The 18963-nt window shown below is 54.9% G+C and overlaps 1 protein-coding gene across 3 annotated transcripts; it reads left to right on the top strand.

Annotated features, from left to right (window-relative positions):
• Positions 1–159: 159 nt before the first annotated feature.
• On the top strand, positions 160–17436 carry LOC308224753 (trimethyllysine dioxygenase, mitochondrial). 3 transcript variants are annotated; one of them, XM_080624936.1, is made up of 9 exons: positions 160–198; positions 1153–1242; positions 4494–4668; positions 5561–5737; positions 6468–6747; positions 7791–7910; positions 10580–10816; positions 13321–13459; positions 14613–17436. In XM_080624936.1, the coding sequence occupies exons 3-9, from the start codon at positions 4500–4502 to the stop codon at positions 14742–14744; spliced, it is 1254 nt and encodes a 417-aa protein (XP_080481062.1). In that variant the 5' UTR covers positions 160–198; positions 1153–1242; positions 4494–4499; the 3' UTR covers positions 14745–17436. The 3 variants fall into 3 exon arrangements, with proteins under 3 accessions (XP_080481062.1, XP_080481061.1, XP_080481063.1); XM_080624935.1 differs by lacking the exon at positions 160–198 and adding an exon at positions 981–1039; XM_080624937.1 differs by lacking the exons at positions 160–198; positions 1153–1242 and adding an exon at positions 1756–1835.
• The last annotated feature ends 1527 nt before the right edge of the window (positions 17437–18963 follow it).

Below are 18963 nucleotides of genomic sequence, written 5' to 3'. Positions count from 1 at the left end.
CGGTGGCGTCGCCGCTGGTCCCGCGCTTTGCGCCGCTCGAGACCGGGGGAACCCGCCCCGGAGGCTCCGGCGCCGCCTCGGGTGTTGCGCAGGCGCTCCTGAGTAGCGCGTGCGCTCCGGTGGCGCCGGGACCGACCGGGAGGAGCCGCGGAGCGCCCCTGGGACCGCTGCAGCCGCCCAGGTCCCGCCGCGGCGCAGGTAACAGCCGTGTCCCGGGCGCACGCGGGGCTCGAGGCTTCAGCCCCTGCCGGGCAGGGACCGGAGCTTTCGGCCGCGGCAGCTCCAGCGGAGCCGCTGTGCTCCCGCCCGCAGCAAAGACAACCCCTGCGGGGCGGGGCAGGGCAGGGCCGGTCCGGGGCAGTGGCCGCGAAGAGGAGCGAGCTGCGGGAGGTGTCCGGGGCAGGTGCCCCGAGGGCCGGCTGTTTGCGGAGAAGGAAACGACGCGGAGGTTGCTCGCGTTCGGCTGCGCCCACGAAGGCTTCGCTGGAGGCAGCGGAGGAGCTCCGAGCAGGAGGCTGCGGGAAGCGGAGGGAAGCGGGGTCTGGAGCCGGCGCTCGCTGCTGAGCCTCGGGCGAGCAGGTTCTTCCCTTCGCTGCCAGGGCAGCGCGGCGGCTGTGGATGGAGCTGCCGGGTCTGGGGTGCCTTCAACGGCTTCTGAGTTTCCGAGCGGCGCCCGCGGGGGAGGGCTGGAGGGGACTCTGGGTCCTGAGCGCTCAGCCCTAACGCGGTGGCTGCAGCAGCAGCAGCAGCCTGCGGGGGGGCAGGAGCCTCTGTCAGCGGAGCACAGCCGCTGCCGCAGCTGCGTGGGGAGCGGGGGCAGCTCGGGCTGCGGCCCCTCTCGCTCTGCCGGCAGCCCAGCGCCTGTGCCCAGGAGCTGCTTCCCAGCGCGGGGCTCAGCTCCTGGCTCGGGCCCTTTGCTCCTCCTGGACAGCAGCTCTGTGCCAGCCTCTGCAGCGCTCTGCTCTTCGGCTGCTTTCCCCGCTGCTGCAGTAGCGGCGCTCTCTGGTGTCAGCCGTGGCCTCGGCACTGCTGGGGATGGGTTCGGTCTGAGGATCTTAAAGGTCTTTTCCGAGCTGCCCTTCCTGAGGGTTCCACACTGTTCCTCAGGCTGCCTCGACAAAACAATGGATTCCTCTCTTCTCTCTCTTTCAGAAGCCCAAGGCCTGTTGTGCTGCTGAAATCTCGTGCTGCTGGTGGATCAGAACCCTTTGCTTTAGCCAGAGGCTCCAGCGGTGGACAAGGGTGCGTGAGTGTCAGCAGCTGAGCGCTCAGGAATGCTCCGTGAGAAACAGGGAATTCTTTCTGGGATGCTGAAGGAGCCTGGAAGCCAGGCTAGCCATGCTGCCACAGGTCAGGCCTGTTCACAGCACCAGCACAGGTCAGGCCTCAGAGCAGCTTCCCCAGCACCAGCTGCCTGGTTCCTGGCAGGCTTTGGCTGCAAGCTGGCCCTAGACCACAGAGTGTGGGGCTTCTCCTTCCATGTGTGTTGGCATTGCTGAACCAGCTGGTTCCTGGTTTTTCCAGCTCAGTGTTCTCCTTTGCTCACAGGGAGAATTGTGGGGTTTAGCAGAGCTCGAGGAACCAGCACTTGTGGCAGCAGTGGGATGCTGCTGAAGAGCAGGTGGGAAGTCCCCTGGACATGAGCCCCTCCTGAGGCCTCTCATCTTTCCTGCTCCCCTCACAACCTGTCTCTTGGCCTCCCTCTCAAGGGAATTCCTCAGCTCACAACACATTGGAATGTTTCCTCCTGCTCACGGGGGGTCTGAGCCTGCTCCTGGCTTTCATCCACTGCCTGGTGGGCTGTGAGGCAGGATCAAGGTGATAGAAGCATAAAGGTGAGGGGAAGAGCTGGCTGTTCCCATACCTGATTCCAGCCAGGAGAGCTCTTGGCTCTGACTGAACATGAAGGCAGAATGTAAACCCTCTCTGATCATAGGGGTTGGTGCAGCTCCTCTCAGGTTTAGGATCTCTTGGGAAGATTTCATTCAAGGCTTCTCTGTGTGCTGTTGGTGGTGTCTGTTTCCAGCAAGGACAGCAGAGGAGCAGGAGGTCTCACTGATGAGGTTCAGTATCTGGGTCACTCACCATTGCCTCTGTGTGTTCTCTGGTGAGTTCTGATACTAGGAGAGGATGAGATAAAAGGAACATGTGCAGAAAGATGGAACCAGGGCTGAGCTGCTCCGGACAAAGGCCACTTGCTAAAGGGATTTGGAGGTGAGCTCTGGGTCCTGTGTGAGGACGCCAGGCGTGGGTAAACAAGGTGGCTGCTCTATTCCTTTCTCTCTTGGGGTTTCTTGATACCAAAACCTGGGCAGAGGCTCCCCTCTTGTGCTTCCTAAAGAACAGGCTGATGCTCTGTGAGTCATAGTGCTTGGTTCAGGGACTTTAAGTCATTTCTTTAATTTCCAAAGCCAATACACATCATAGTCAAGTTCTGCTTTTCTCTGGCTGTGGCTTTTCTTCACTTGGTGGAGCTTGCACATCAGAAGTGGAGAGTTCCTTTTCCTGTATTGACTTTTCAGTGCGTGTGCTGGAAAGTGTTCTTCCAGCTGTTCTACAAAACCTCATCTTCTGTCTGGCTGGAGACCACCAAAGGGAAGAGCAAGTGCTGTGGTGTGTCTTCAGGTGCCTGCTGGTAATTCTGGCTTGGGCTGTGTAAGCTCTCTGGTGGCCCAGTTCCTCTGTCTGTAGCGAGAATCCGGGAGTCTTTCAGGGTGTTTGCAGCTCAGTCAGCATCTGTAAGGAGTTTCATGGGCTTCACAGCAGTGTTTGGTCTCTTCTCACAAGGAACAAGTGACAGGACAAGAGGAAACAGCTTCAGGTTGCACTAGGGCAGGTTTAGACTGGAGATAGGAGCAGTTGTTCACTGAAGGGGCTGTCAAGCGTGGAACAGGCTGCCCAGGGCAGTGGTGGAGTCTCCGTCCCTGCAGGGGTTGAACAGATGTGTAGATGTGGCACCTGGGGACTGGGTTTAGCGATGGCCTCGGCAGCGCTGGGTTAATGTTGGACTTAATGGTCTCAGAGGTTCATGTCCGTGACTTGGCGGCTGATTCCTGCAGCTGCCAGCAGCCAGGGTTGCATTTTGGCAGCTGCAGATCCGGCACTTCCAAGTTGGAATCTTTGTGCAGCGCTGAAGCTGCTGGTGACTCGAGGCCAGGAACCTCGTGAGCCTTTGCTGAAGGGGCACGTCCCCACCTCAGACCATGTTCTGTTAGAAAACTGTTTCCAGGCTTTTCCCCCAGAGCTGCCTCTGGTTTAGTTCCTGCCCAGCGAGTTGTTGTCTGAGAACATGGAATAGCTGATTTTATTGTTACTGCCAACTTCGAGAGCTCTGCAATCTTCAGCTCTGGAGTGGAGAAGCAGGTGGGGCAGCCACAGCTCCAGTGTTGAGAAAGCATGGAGGAAAATCACAAGTCTTTGATAAGGAAAGCTCCCCGAGTCTGTGTCTCCCCAGTGGTGCCACATTTCTGTGCATTTGAGACCAAAGCACTGTTAAATCCTGCTGGGTTGAGACCTGCCCTCCAGGAATGGATGACCAGGACAGGGTGCTCTGTGTGGCTTCGCATCTTAATGCTTGGAAGGTTTTGCCCTTGAATTGAGGAGTCGTTACAGATCTCCCTCTGAGAAATGGTCCCATGATCTCCAGGCAAAGATTAACCCTGGTTGGATTCTGTTCCGTGCTGGTGGTGTCCTTCAGCAGCAGCAGAGATCCTCCTCCTCCTCCTCCTCAGTGCTTTGGTGCTCTTCTAGAACTGACCTAATCCCTGGATTCCTCCAGTTCCTGTGCCTCTACCCAAGGTCACTTTTCCCTCTGTCCTATAGCTCTGTAGTTCTGGTCAGGAATGGGGAATTCAAAGTGGGGAGGCCAGAGAGAGGCTGAGACCTGCAGCAGATGAGGCTTTGGCAGCACGTTGCGGTCCCTTCTGGAATTGCTTTGCCTGGTAAATCCTGGGCGTTCATTTGTTTCCCAGGACCGTTTTCTGCTGTGATTTATGGGAGTCACAAAGCAGGAGACACCCTGTGTCTGTTGCTGCTGCATTGGATGGGCTGAGGTTGATGAGAGAGCTCCCTGAGCCCCTGACAGTTCATTGCTGTCGGTGAGTGATGGGCAGGAGCTGGGGGCAAGCAGGGCTCACGTGCAGCACCAGCTTCCCTCCTGCTCCTCTCCTGCCCTTATCCCAGAAACGGGGGGGAGGCCAACAAGAGAGAAGAGCCTGAAAATGGATCTCCCAGCCCTCGTCAGCCTTTCCTTTGATCCCACCCACTTCTCCCCTCCTCAGTGCACGAGCTCTCTCTCACCTCTTGTGTCCATCAGTGGTGATTGTGGGGATGAGTCCGGCTTTCCCAGAGTGCTGCCAGTGCCTGGCATGGGGATGTGGGGCTGGGGGCCAGGCTGGGCAGCAGCAGCAACCTCCGTGTGTGTGTGTCCCTGTGTGTGTGTCACCCCCTGTGTGTCACCAGTGTCACCAGTTCTGTCCCATCTCTCCCAGCAGCTCAGGATGTGGCGTCAGAGGCTGGTGGGGCTTCTCCGGCTGTGTGGCAGCTCCAGCCCTGCCTTGCTGCGGCCGCCCGGTGACACCAGGCCCGTCCTCGCTGCTGGCACTCGCTGCCACCACACGGAGCCAGAGTCCCTCAAGTGTGCCTGGCAGTTACACCACGACCACCTCGGTACGTGCTGGCTCCCGTGTCCCTGCTCCCAGCCAGTCCCTGGGAGTGATTTCAGTTACCTGTGTTCTTCTGAAATGGGCTGTGCTAGAGGGGTGCACGCTGGTCTCTGTGTTCCATGTTCCTTCTGGGAATTCCCAAAGGCAGGACTGACTTTTGTCCTGGGTTTGGAGGTGACTTGGCAACCGAGGCACAGACTTCCCCAGGACCTGTTTGGTCCAGCCTCTGTCTGCTGAGGCCAGTTAGATGTTGGTACTTGGGTCACTCAGAAGCAAGGGGAATTGTTTGTTCTTTTATCCCACACAGTGTCCCCAAGAAAGGATATTGTTGCTTTCCCACTGCAAAGTGACCTTGGATACTTGGATTCAGAGCTGAGTGGGACTCGAGCAGGAAGCGCTCTCCTCTTTTCTCTGCTGGCTCCCCCTTCTGAAGGGCTTTGAGCATTCCCAAGCTGTCCTGGAATGGAACGAGGAGGAGAGGCTTTAACACTAAATGGATATGAAGGCCTTGCCTCAAGGTCTTGGTGGGGTTTGTAGCCTTTGTGTAGCTTGGATGTTGGGGTGATTATTTGTTTGACTCTTACCTGTATTACTGTACTGGGATCTGCAGCTAGGTTATGTACAGCTCTGAATTTACTACTTGCAGAGAAATGAAAGAGGTAATTACGTGAGCAGCATGTTAGCTCTACTCCTTCCTGCTGCAGGGTGAGCTAGGTAAGAAGGGAGCCCATGGTGAGCTCAGTGACAGCCAGGCCTTCCATGAAGACACTGCGTAGTGTGACAAACCAGCTGTGCATCCCCTGTCAGTCAGTGGGATCCTAACCTGTGGGCTCAGTTCTGGGTGATGGTTCCGCCTGTTGGCACCAGTGCAGCTCTGAGCCCGGCCTCCTCTGCAGAGCTCAGGTACGCCAACACGCTGATGCGGTTGGACTTCGTGTGGCTGCGGGACCACTGCCGCTCCGCCTCCTGCTACAATGCCAAGACCAACCAGCGCAGCCTGGACACAGCCAGCGTGGACCTGGCCATCAAACCTAAGGCTGTGCGAGTGGATGAGACCACGCTCTTCCTCACCTGTAGGTAGCAAAGTGCCTGCTCCATGGGTTCTGGGCCACCAGCCCTGCTTGGAGGGAGCCTCGGTGATGGATCCTGGTCTTAGGTGTGCTGGGAGAGGACAGCCTTGTCTCTAAATCAGTAGCTGTTTTGGGAAGAGATCTGGCCCTAAGCAGATTTTAAACAGTTGGGGTTGCTGTAACATGTCTCGGTCTTAAATGTGTGGCTGTGTTTTCCTCCCCCTCCTCACCAGCCGTTTTTGGGTAGAGATGTGAGTATCTTCAGTGTCTGGTGTTTCACTGGTTGGTTTGAACCCAGCAGCAATGCAGGGAGTGAGCAGACTGGTCAAGAAACGGTTGGGTTCCTTTTCCCTGCTGTTTGAGCTGGTATCCCTGGTCAGAACTCACGTTTTCTGTCCGTCCTTCTCAGTTGCTCTCTCCCTTCTGTTGTAACTTACCCTTAGTTATGGGCTGGTCTTCAGTGCTCAACTTCCTCATGGAGTTCTGTCAGCAAAGCCCAGAACCACTGAAGTTGAGGCCCTTGGCTCTGAATTTGGCTCCTTGCAGCAACAGTGATGCTTTCAGGACTTGTAGCCTGAACCAGACATTAGTGTGGGTGGCATCAGAGTGCAAAGAGTCTGTCACCAGACAAATTAACAGGGTGAGGACTGTCTGAGGCTGGGGGGTGTGCTGATCATGACCTGGGGCTGTGGCATGCACTGGTGGTGACTGTGACTCTGGTCCCTCACCTCAGGGCCGGATGGGCACGTGACGCGCTATGGGCTGGAGTGGCTGGTGAAGAACAGCTACGAGGGGCAGAAGCAGCAGGTGATGCAGCCCCGCATCCTCTGGAATGCTGAAATCTACCGGCAGGCCCAGGTGCCCTCCGTGGACCGCCGGAGCTTCCTGGAGACAGATGCGGGGCTGAAGGAATTCCTGCAGAACTTCCTGCTTTATGGCATCGCTTTTGTGGAGAATGTTGCGCCCACCAAAGAGGACACAGAAATCGTGGCAGAAAGGATCAGCTTGATCAGGTAACAGGGGCTGCCCTGGGAATGCCAGTGACAGCTTTGTCAGGAGCTGTGAAGGGCAGACTGCTCAGCTGGTTGGGAAGGTGCTGCTGCCTTGTCCTGTGTGTCGTGCAGTGTGGCCTGGTTTGCAAAGCAAACGTCTGGGTCTTCCACAGCCTTGGCCACTGTGCTGGAACCGAGCTGGAGTGTTGCACTGTGGGATCTGCCTCTTCCTGGGTGAGAGCTGGATCATGAGGCTGTGCAGCTGCCTCGGGAGCGTGTGGTGACTTTTGTGACAGTGGGGCTGTGCACAGAGAGGAGGAACTGGAGGAAGTGGCCTGTTTGGGAAGAGCAGAGCTTTGCCCAGAGAAGCATTTCCTGTTATGACTTGGAAGGTCAGGAGGGCAGCCCTGGCCCTGGGAGCCAGGGAGATCAGAACCAGTTTGTAGCTCTCACTGAAGAAAATCAGTGAGAAATGTTTCTGCTGTGTTTAAAACAGCCCAACAGCATGGCAGGACAGGGTTTGTGTTTCAACTCTTGTCCAAGCCGCAGAAACACTTTGACTTGCCTTACGCTGCTGGGAGAGGAGGGATTGCTTCTAATGAGTAGAAATAAATAGAAATGAGGGGTTCCAAGGAATATGCAGGCAGCTTTTTGCTCCAGGTACCCTCCCCCTTAGCCCCTGAGCACCGTTTGTCCCTCTGTCTGTCTCCTTCTGTGCATGTTGTAGGGGGGAAGGTGGCAGAAAACACAAGATCCTGAGAACAGAAGCAGGCTTGGTGGTGGGTGGGTGCAGGCAGGGGCTGGCTGTGCCCTGGCAGCTCCTCGTGCCGCTCAGGGGCTTCCTTGGTTTGACAGTTCCCATCAGTCTTTTGGGGAGGAGAGTGAGAAGTTGAACACTGGAGGAGGCACAAGAAGCACCAGCTCTTGGCAATGTGAATGTTGTTGTTCTGCTTTAATTTCCTCTGTGCAGAGGCAGGAGGGGAGTGACCTCAAAGCAGGAGGGGATCTGCTTTCCCACCCGCTGCTCCCTCAGCCCATGCTGTAACTGCCTGTCCCTTTTGCAGGGAGACCATTTATGGTAGGATGTGGTACTTCACCTCGGACTTCTCCCGGGGAGACACTGCCTACACCAAGCTGGCTCTGGATCGTCACACAGACACAACCTACTTCCAGGAGCCCTGTGGGTGAGTGCTTCTGCTGGGGCTGTGCTGTCTCCAGTGCTGATGCTGGGATGTACTTGTGCTGGTCACTCAGCAATTCCAGGTCGTGTCTGATCCCTGTGCAGTGGCGGAAGTCTGTAGGTCACTTTTCCCTATGCTTGGAACTTCTGGGGCTTCCAGAATGCAGGCAGTGAAGGACTTGGCTGTTAGATAGTGACTGCAGCTTGGTATTGCTGTGGTTCAAGTAGCCCTTGTAGTCACAAAGGCGGCTGAATGCTGTGGTCGTTCCTGTGCCTCCCTGAAGCTTCTCTCACAGTCTCTTCTCAGAGCCTCTGAGGTGCCACACAGCATTTGTGGGGGTGAGCAGCTGGGTTGAGGTGTCTTTTGGGTACATGTGGCAAAGCAGAGCTTCCCCTGCAGCAAGCACCCCTCATGAGCTGCTGCACAAAGCTGCTGCTGGACAGGTTTGCTTTGCCTTACCCCTTCTGATTGGGGCGAACCCTCCTCACCCTCATCGGGCCAGCTGTGCGGGCTGAGGAGCTTTGGGAGAGGAGGGAGAGCAGCTCCCCTTGGCACAGCGTGGAGAGGTACCTCAGAGGCCCTGCTCACCTTGCTCTGCACCAGTTCACGCAGGTTGGGGGCTGCATTTTGGCAGGGGTGCAGCCCTGCAGGTGGGCAGAAGCCAGGCTCCCCCAGCTCACACCCTTCTGTGCTTTAAAAAGCGTTTTGTAGCTGCAGCATTGGTTCACAAATGCTGTTCTGCAAACTGCTCTTCTGGTACAGCCTTTGGGTGTGAGTTTGATACGCAGCTGGAGGTGGAAAGGCAGCAGATCATGGCTCAGGGGGAAGTGCAAGAGACTTCAGGCTTAATTTCTAGCCTGAGTAGTGTTTTTGTCTGCTTTTATCTGAGTCAAGAGGGGAATAGCCTGGGGGAGATGTGTGGAGGTAATGTGATCTCCTGCAAATGAGGCTGCAAAGAGAAGTCACCCAGTCCACACCTCCTGCCCCGGGGCAGGATCAGCTCTTCCCAAGTGAGGCTGTAACTTGCTAAACACCCGAATGGGAAAGGTCTGCAGTGCAGAGCTGGGAAAGCAGAGGGGGACTAAGGGGGGAGATGTGTTGACTGCAGGTGGATCTCAGAGCAGCCTGAGCCCCGTCTGTGCCCTGCCGGGCAGGAAGCTTTTGGGAAGCAGCTCGATGTCAGGAGCAAAGTCAGTGGATTTGATTGTGCTCTGTGCAGCTGAAGTACACAGAGCACAGGTGCTGCCCCACACTGCATGTGGTTGGCTTCTCTGTTTCCAGTTAACAGCTGAGTGCAGAACCCATGGTTTGCAGAGACCTGCTTGGTGTGACCTGCTTGGCTGACTTGGTTTAGGAGCTCACAAAATCTCCCCCAACATCAAATAAGACCAGCACTTCAACCTTCAAAAGGGCTTTGATGTGACTGCTCGGTGCCAGAACTATAGAGCTCATTAGCTCTTTTTGTATCTTTCCTTTCCACTTGGAAGGGTTCCTTTCAGGTAGGGAACCTTCCATCTGCAGCCAGCTGAAGTGCATCAAGCAAGGGCAACATGGGCTTAATTAGTAGAGCTAACCATTGATGCTTGTAGTTCTGCAAAGCCAGAGTTGTGCAGGAAGAACATGAATTTTTGGCTTTCCTGATCCCCCATCTCTGCCAGAAATCCTTTCTTCCCAGCCTCTTCCAGACTTGCTGCCAAAACGCTTGAGTCTTTGACCTGCTTCTGAGTGAAATGAGGTGTTTTTCAAGAAAGATGGGTTCATTTCAATGTCTGCTTCCTCCCCACTGCTTTGGCTGAGACCTGACAAGTCTCAGGTTAAGTTTTACAAAGGGTAGAGGATAGAAAATCCCCAAGCTATGGGAAAGACTGCAGCTTACTATCCAGCTCCTCAGGTACCAAAGAGCCTGCCCAGAGAAGAGGCTTCTTCAGAGCCCTGAGCTGCAGGAGGAGGTTGTTGCCTTTGAGGCACAGAGTGGCCTTTGCTCCAGTGCTCCTGCACTGACTTTGTAAAGGGTGAATAGAGCACCCAGGTGAAAAGGTGTCGGTGAGTGTGGAGCTGGGAGGTGCTGCCCCATCCCCTGCTGTGGGACTGGGTTCAGAGGCCCTGAAGGGAGAGCAGAAGGTAAAGGCTTTCCCAGAAGGTAACAGTTCATTTTCTAACAAGGGGAGGTGGCTGGAGGCAGCTCCTGGGTGTTTGCTCCTAACAGCGCAATGCCCACCTTGCTTGGACAGAGGAAAAGGGAAGCTTCAGAGAAGTAATGGAAGGACAGAAGCTGAGTTGGACGGTTTCCCACTAGGGAGGGATGTGCCTGTAGGTAAGATGCTCGCTGGGGACTCCTCCAGGCTTTCCAAAGGGTCTTTAATGTGTTGCCTTGTGGGAGACCATAATGTTTGTGCCTTTGAATGAGAGTCACCCTGGACACCCTCGTACTTCCTGACAACTCCAAGAGTACAACCAGCATTTCTTCACTGTCCTCTTGTTCTGAGTTGGTGTAGATTAGGCCTTAAGAACCGGCAGGCACAGCTGTTAATTGCTGGTCTGTCTCCATTCCCTGGCAGGCCTCAGTGAAACCAGAAGGGTGGCTGCATCCACCTACACCTGATGAGGAGCACTTTGGCCACGGGACAGGCAGCCAAGGGGTCTTCATGCTCTGGTTTCTCTTGCCCATGCAGCATCCAAGTGTTCCACTGCCTGAAGCACGAGGGCACAGGTGGGCGGACGCTGCTGGTGGATGGTTTCTATGCGGCAGAGCGGGTTCTCCAGCGCGCCCCAGACCAATTTGAGCTGCTCACCAAGGTCCCGCTGAAGCACGAGTATGTGGAGAATGTGGGAGACTGCCACAACCACATGATTGGAATTGGGCCAGTTCTCAATGTCTACCCCTGGAACAATGAGCTTTATCTCATCAGGTAACACCCATGTGAGGCCTCTTGCTAATGGGGAGGCGAGGGGATTGTGGTAGACAGGGGAGGGGTTTCAAGAGGTATCCTAAACTGACACCTTCTAATGGAAGGTGCCCCTGCCCAGGACAGGGGTTGGAACTGCATGAAATTTAAGGTGCTTTCCAACCCAAACCAGCCTGTGGTTCTATGAAAAACCAATCTATACCTGAGGGGCAGGGGTGAAGCCACAGGGACAGCTCATGTTTCCTCCTGGGCTGTACACGGCTGCTTTAGAGAAGGTGTCAGAACCACCCAGACAAGGATGGGTGTCAGTGCTGCGCTCTGGCTTTTCACTCCTCTCATCCTCCCTTCAGCTCCATGCCCCCATCTCTTTTCATTTGAGAGGCAGTAGGACTCAGCCCTTCTTTGAAAAAGCCTCTAGGAATCAGCCTGGCATACAGGGAGAGTGTGGACTGCGCCGCTTCCAAAGGAAATTTGGGCTGCTTTCTGGAATGCCAGCCTGGCTGAGTGCAGGAGCCTGTCCAGCACTGCTTTGCACTCTTATTCTGACAGCCTGTGGCCTCGTCCTGTGCTGCGGTACATCCTTCATAGAATCTTAGAATCATAGAATAGTTAGGGTTGGAAAGGACCTTAAGATCATCAAGTTCCAACCCCCCTGCCATGGGCAGGGACATCCCACACTAAACCATATCACCCAAGGCCTCATCCAACCTGGCCTTGAACACCGCCAAGGATGAAGCATTCACAACCTCCCTGGGCAACCCATTCCAGTGCCTCACCACCCTCTCAGTAAAGAATTTCTTCCATATATACAATCTAAACTTCCCCTGTTTAAGTTTGAACCCGTTACCCCTTGTCCTGTCACTACAGTCCCTGATGAACAGTCCATCCCCAGCATCCTTGTAGGCCCCCTTCAGATACTGGAAGGCTGCTCTGAGGTCTCCATGCAGCCTTCTCTTCTCCAGGCTGAACAGCCCCAAATTTCTCAGCCTGTCTCCATATAGGAGGTGCTCCAGTCCCCTGATCATCCTCATGGCCTTCTCTGGACTTGTTCCAACAGTTCCATGTCCTTTTTATGTTGAGGACACCAGAACTGCACACAATGCTCCAAGTGAGGTCTCACGAGAGCAGAGTAGAGGTGCAGGATCACCTCCTTCAACCTGCTGGTCACGCTGCTCTTGATGCAGCCCAGGATACTGTTGGCTTCCTGGGCTGTGAGTGCCCACTGCAGCCGGCTCATGTTCATTTTCTCATCGACCAACACCCCCAAGTCCTTCTCCTTGGGCTGCTCTGAATCTCTTCTCTGCCCAACCTGTAGCTGTGCCTGGGATTGCTGCGACCCAGGTGTAGGACCTTGCACTTGGCATGGTTAAACTCCATAAGGTTGGCATCAGCCCACCTCACAAGCGTGTCGAGGTCCCTCTGGATGGCATCCCTTCCCTCCGGCGTATCAACCGAACCACACAGCTTGGTGTCATCGGCAAACTTGCTGAGGGCGCACTCAATCCCACTGTCCATGTCGCTGACAAAGATGTTGAACAAGACCGGTCCCAACACCCATCCCTGAGGGACACCACTCGTTACTGGTCTCCAGCCGGACATCGAGCCATTGACCACAACTCTTTGCGTGCGGCCATCCAGCCAGTTCTTTAGCCACCGAGTGGTCCACCCATCAAATTGATGTCTCTCCAATTTAGAGACAAGGATGTCGTGTGGGACAGTGTCGAACGCTTTGCACAAGTCCAGGTAGATGACATCAACTGCTCTGCCCCCGTCCATCAGTTCCGTAGCCCCATCATAGAAGGCCACCAAATTGGTCAAGCAGGATTTCCCCTCAGTGAAGCCATGCTGGCTGTCACCAAGCACCTTGTTGTTTTTCATGTGCCTTAGCATGCCTTCCAGGAGAATCTGCTCCAAGAGTTTGCCAGGCACAGAGGTGAGACTGACTGCTCTGTAATCCCCTGGGTCATCCATTTTCCCCTTCTTGAAAACGGGGGTTATATTTCCCTTTTTCCAGTCGTCGGGAACTTCACCTGACTGCCATGACTTTTCAAATATGATGGCCAGTGGCTTAGCAACTTCATTCGCCAGCTCCTTCAGGACTCGCGGATGGATTTCATCAGGTCCCATGGACTTGTGCACATTTAGGTTTTTAAGATGGTCTCGAACCAGGTTCTCTCCTACAGTGGGCCTAGGGTCTTCATTCTCACAGTCCATGCGTCTGCCTTCCAAGACTTGGGTGGTGCAGTCAGAGATTTTGCCAGTGAAGACTGAGGCATCCTTCCATAGGACACCAGCAAGAACAGTTTTACACTTGATAGTAAGCTCCTTGCTCCCAGTGCTGGGTATTCTCCTGCCAGTCCTGCACTTGCAGTGTAACCTCTCATGTCGTCTCTCTGGCCTCCCTTAAATACTGCCTGGTCCCCCAGGCTCCTGCGGTTCCCTGTGCGAATACCTGGCTGTGCTCGTGGAGCCATATGGGCTGTCTCTGACCTCTTCTTTGCTTGTAGATACAACAACTATGATCGTGCCGTCATCAACACGGTGCCGCACGATGTTGTGCACCGCTGGTACGCTGCTCACCGCACCCTCACCACTGAGCTCCGGAGGCCAGAGAACGAGCTCTGGGTCAAACTGAAGCCAGGCAAGGTAGGGCTTGGAGCTGGGAGACTCGCCTGGGTTTTGTGCAGGGAGGGAAGCATGGTCCTTTGGATGTGCTTGCTGCCACTAAGGTGACTGCTTCAGGCAAGCTCCACATACTGCAGCTTTCTTTGCAACTCTTCTAAGGTGACCTGTATTACAGTGCTGGCATCTGTTGCGGGGGGATGTGTTCCTCGTGTTCTAAAAGAATATGAGCTTCCAGGTAAGGTGGAAATGTTTAGTTCAAACCCTGCCTCAGGGCAAAGTTGGGCCCAGCTAGAGGAGAGGAGAAAGATCTTCTCAGTCACTGCAGTGAGGATCCTCAGAAGCAGAGGGGCTGGGAACACCTGGTGTTCAACCTCAGACTTCTTCCAGAAGAAACTTCCAGTGTGATGGAAATACAGAGGTGTAGGAAGCTGAATTTACTTCAGCTCTGAGGTTATCTTTGAACCCTCACATTGGCAGTGAGTCACAGGAGAGCTGGGCAGTGTCCCAGAAGCAGCTAAGATGCCTTAGCACACCTTGGTATTGGAAGGAAAAAGCTCTGCCCTGTGCTTTGAAAGGCTGATGCTGGGTTCAGCATTGGAAGAGCTTGAAGAGCTGGAGCCAAGGTTGTAGACCTGAAGGTGTTGCAGTGCATAGCTTCTTCATTCAGCTGTGTGTGCTTGAAGGGGTTTTATTCCTTCAGGCCTAGATTCAGCCTGAGCCCAGGGCCCCAGAAATGAGAGGATCCAGCAGGGAAACGGATGATCTTAGAACTGCCCCCCCCTTCCGTTCCTGTTGATGCTGGGGGGAAGTGACACTCTAGAGGCAGGAGATGGCCCCTCTGTTGCTGATGAACTACTGCCCAGCCTCTCCAGTAGAAAAGCAAAGAAACAGCCCGGAATGTGACTCTGTGCTTTGCTAGCCCTTGTGTTTTAACTCCTGGTGAGCAGCAGAGCAGAACTGCTGCTTCAGGTAGAGAGCTGTGCTAGATCCCATGAAACATCTGGCTGTGGTCTTGTGCTGTGTGACAGTGATGAGCAGGAGTGGACATGCCCACCCTGGCAAACCCTCACCTGCTCTTCCAGTCTTGAGGGGCCTCCAGCTTTCAGACCTGTCCTGCCAGAGGGTGCTGGCCGTGGTGGCTGCCCTGCTGATGGCCTCCTCTCTGCTCCTGCAGGCCCTGTTCATAGACAACTGGCGTGTCCTGCACGGGCGGGAGGCGTTCACCGGGTACCGCCAGCTCTGCGGCTGCTACCTGACGAGGGACGATGTGCTCAACACCGCGCGCCTGCTGGGACTGCAGGCTTAGCCCGGCCACGTGCACGGGGCCCTGCTGGTGTCACCCCGGCGATGTTGCACATACCTCAAAGCCCTCCAGCCTCTCTGAGCCATTCCCGGTGCCTGCTCAGGAGAGGGAGCAAGTGGAAGCCAAAGGAAGTTGTGGGAGCTCTGCGGGACCCTGTTCTGCCTTTGAGCACAGCCACCTCTTGCTGTCTGCACCCAGCCTGCTTGCTCCAGCCCCTCAGACTGTCTTGGCTCTGCCCAGGAAGGGCTAATCATTCCACGGGAAGTGCTCCTCCAACCAAGTGCCTTCAGGATCTGGACTCTTTGCATTTATCCCTGCTGTTCAGCCTACTGCCAGCTGGAGTTCCAGGTTTCTGGGTTGTTTTCTTCAGCAGAGCAGAATGGAAATCTCTGGGGCTTTGTCTCACCCCAGGCTGGACTTCAGCTCTTCTAGAGAAAAGGAAAACCTGGCCCCTGTTTGATGTGAACGTGCCACTACTCAAACTGAGGGGTGCTGGCAAATTTCAGTGGCTTCTTAAACATACCACATACCCCAAGAGCAGTGACTGATACAAGCCATGCTGCTGGAGAGGTGGCCTGCAAAGGGAGAACCCCCTCTTGGGAGGGTTTTTCTGAAGAGCTTTAGGTTAGAAGGAACAGGGGAAGTAGCAAGAGCTGCATGTTGGGAAGGAGAGCTGTGTTAGATGAGGGATGTAGGTCTCGTGTTTCCTTGACTTCCAGTAACGCCATATGTGTGTTCTTGTGCTTGAATTGAGGGCGAAGGCTCAGCAGCCACAGGATTTGCTGTCAGATCTCCCCCTGTGCCTGCTCCTTCACCTTTCCTGAAGAAAGGCTTTGTGTAAGGTTGTCATTTCACCAGCTGCTGGATGGGGCTGACCAGTTTGGGTGGTGTTTTCACCAGATCCTCCTGCGTATGGAGGCAGCGAACACAGAGGTGCCTTTTGGCTCCGGCTAGCTGGGAGATAAACTGGTCTGGCACATCAGAGGGATGCAGTGTAAAGAAAAAGGGCAGATCCTCCTGTTATTAGAAACAGCGGAATGCTAGAAACATGGGAATTTAAGAACCAAGAGGGGATTTTAGGATTTGTGTCTTTGGAGGTGTCTGCTCTGCTATACTAGACCTTAAACCAGGGCTGGTCCCTTTCACCCCTGGCCCTCCTGTGCAAGCAGGATGCTCTTGTGTCCAGGGTACAAGTGCTGCCTTTGCTGCCTTCGTTTAATCTAAACACTGACTGTATAGATTCTAGTGCTGAGAGACCCGTGCAAGTGTGGCCTGAGCTGCCTGAGGCTGACTTTCACAGTATTTCCCAGTGCCGCAGGCACCAGGAGCTTCCCAGTGAAAGCTTGGCAGGGAGCTGTGGATCAGAGGGTAGAGGGGTGAGGAAGGGAAACATGAGCCATGGTGGCTGGTAACAGCAGCCTGAAGTGAGCTGGTTCTGTGAGGTTCATCTCTCCAGGATGGGTTCCCATCTCTGTGAACAGCAGCCTAGGGCACAGGCAGGAATTGAGTATTCCTCTAGGCTGAGGCAGTGAATTCCCTGAGCAGCCTGCAGCATCCAGTCTGTTACTTTCTTTGCCAGGTTCTCCTTGGGTGCCAGTTACACCAGCGCAATGCAGCTGGGGCGTTTCACACATCTTCATTGATGGTGTGGAAGTAGCAGCAAACCCAGTGGTTCCATACACGGTCCCACTCTGGTGCTCCGGGGGTGGCTTTCCCCTGTGCTGCTGGGTGAATCCATGGCTGGGAGTGTGGTGGTGACAGCAAACCATCTCTGTGTTCTGAACCAAAGGATCTCTATTGGAAAGCCTGGAGTGGTGAGGTCCTCTCACAAGTTATTTGGTGGTACCGAGGGTTCCTGAGCTCTTTTTGCCTCCGTGTGCCTCCAGGATATGAGGGGAATACTGTGGACATCAGCTTTACCTGCCGCTGCCCTGAGCTGGAGCGGGCAGGTCTGGGGCTGGCACAAGTGTGTTGGTGACGGGTCATGGTGACATAGGTGCCTTCCTGCCAGGGAACGTGGTGGCTGTCATTGGTCACCCTGCTGCTGCCGAGGGCTGTGCTCTTCAGACGTCAGCCTCCTCTTAAGAGCCAAGCCCAGGCCACACTCCTTGGAGGGCTGGAGTAACCTCTCTGGGGGCAATTGCTTATGGTGAATGTAGAAGAACACATTTCCTCATCGGTGTTACTCTAATGTAGCCACTCCAGCACTAAACCATGGAGTGGAGAGGGCTTTGTTTAAATCCTGAGCTCCATCTCCCCCTACTTCCCATGAGGGCTAAATTCTCCCTGTGCAGCTTTTTCTGGAGGCCCAGGGCTTTTTGGCAGTCAGTGCCTGGTGAGCCGGGCACTTGCTGTGCGTGTCAGGGGACAGGCTCTCTCTGCTCTAATGCTACCGGGTCAGGTTTTGTAATCGAGTTCTTTCAGCCAATAAATGATGAACTGCTTCCTTCTCCTTCCCCTTCCCTGGTGATCCAATGGATGTGTTTAAGGCCTTTTCCAAAGCTAAGCACCAAGTCTCTAGATAAATTATTTATAAAGTGATCATCTTAACAAAATACCCGTTTCAAGCAATTAGGAGCTTGAAACTAAGTCTGTATTGCCCATCAACGTGGAATAAACGTGAGGAGCAGTAACCAAGGCAGCTCGGTTGCATTCTCACCGTTCGTTCTTGCATTGGCCACAAGGTGGCAGAAGAGGCACGAAATTGTCCTCCCGACGTGGGTTTGGGATTAGCGGTGCCCCTTTGAATCGCAGCCTGGTTTGGGAGGAAGGGACCTTAAAGCCCATCCAGTTCAGCCCCAGCACTGGTGTTTTGTCTCCTCCGGATGCCCTTGGGACCCTTCCCTCTTGGCTGTGCAGCCAGCCCCTCATTCAGCGCTCGGTGCTCCCAGAGTGCTCGATGTGGTGAAACCAGAGCCCCCCATTTACGTGCTGTTCACATCAGGAACCCCATTTGCCCCCAGTACACCTCAGAGCTTCCTGTTTCCCCCACAGTGTGCCCCAGAGCCCCCAGCTCCCCTGCGGGTCACAGGGCTGCGCTGGTGCATCCCCCACCTCAGTCCTCCCCGTTAGCTCTTGGGTCCCACCGAAGGCTTTCCGTGGGGAAGAGAAGCACAGGGGGCTGTGCACAAAAGGAATGGGAGGTGAGGGGGTTGGGAAGGGGTGTCTTTGTGAGCAGTGAGAGCTCACTGGGCTCTCTGATGGGGTGGGGGATTTTTGAGGAGGAAGCCAGCAGGAGCCTGCTGCCTGTCCCATTTACGTGCTCCTCATAGGAAAAGGTACCATTGTTATCTTTGATTGCTGGCTGTTTCCAGGCTCAAAGGAAAAGGAAGGGACTTCACTCTTTCCAGTTTGTCCTTCCCCAAAACTGGGTGTTTTTTGAGACCTTCAGCTTTCCCTGAGCAGGGAAAATCCTATGGAACCATGGAGGTGTCCAGGGGTTGTTCTGCCCACGCTGAGCTGCATCCTGCATCCTGAGAGAGGAAGATGCCTGGTGCTGGCTCCCAGCTCCTTCCCGGGCCCTGCAGAGCAGCTTCCACCCTTGAGACCGTGCCCTGGGCCAGGAGATGTGGGCACTTCCCACGGGGATGGCCGCTTGCTCCATCCCACTCCTCCCCAGTAAGCCCAGGAGGGTCTGAGCGCAGGGCTGGGGACCAAAGGATGCTGAGAAGAGGGTGGGTGTTCAAAGAGGCCTCTCTGCAGCACCTGTGCCCTGGGGTTTGGGGGCTATTCCTGGGCATGGGAAGGGAGGCATTTCCTGCTGGGAAGAGTTCTCTTGTGCTGTGCTTTCATGAAAGCAAGCACCTCACTGGCTGTTTGCCTTTAGGTATTAGAGAAGTGGGTGGTTTCCCTGGGCTGGAGGAAAGATGGATTGGTTTTGGCCATGCAAAGCTCTTCCCTGAGAACAGGTCCCTTCTGCTGCTCACAGACAGCGTCACCTTCAGGTGCAAACCCAGACAGGACACATCATCCAGCCAAGTGCAGGCGACGTGAGTGGAGGCAGCAGTAATTGGGCTGAGAGCGATGGCCCTGGCCATGCTCATGGGCAGGAAGGAAGGGGTGAGAGCTGGGACGTGTTGTGTTCGCCTGTAGGTGGTGGGCTCTGCTATGAAGGTTGGTGATTCACGGTGTCATGGGCATTGCTTATATAGTTGCATTTTACCATTTATGCACTTTTACTCCCTGTTTGTTACTCTTGGTGCTTTGCAAATCCTCATCACAG

Source organism: Psittacula echo (genome assembly GCF_963264785.1).
Source record: "Psittacula echo genome assembly, chromosome: 8".
Taxonomy (NCBI): Eukaryota; Metazoa; Chordata; class Aves; order Psittaciformes; family Psittacidae; genus Psittacula; species Psittacula echo.
Note: the sequence above shows the minus strand (reverse complement) of the source record. Positions and strands in the feature narration are given on the sequence as shown.

Coding starts and splice junctions, on each gene's coding strand:
- LOC308224753 (XM_080624936.1), top strand. CDS start 4,500: ATGTGGCGTCAGAGGCTGGTGGGGCTTCTCCGGCTGTGTGGCAGCTCC. Junction 7,911..10,579: donor TACTTCCAGGAGCCCTGTGG/GTGAGTGCTTCT, acceptor TTGCCCATGCAG/CATCCAAGTGTTCCACTGCC. Junction 13,460..14,612: donor TCAAACTGAAGCCAGGCAAG/GTAGGGCTTGGA, acceptor CTGCTCCTGCAG/GCCCTGTTCATAGACAACTG.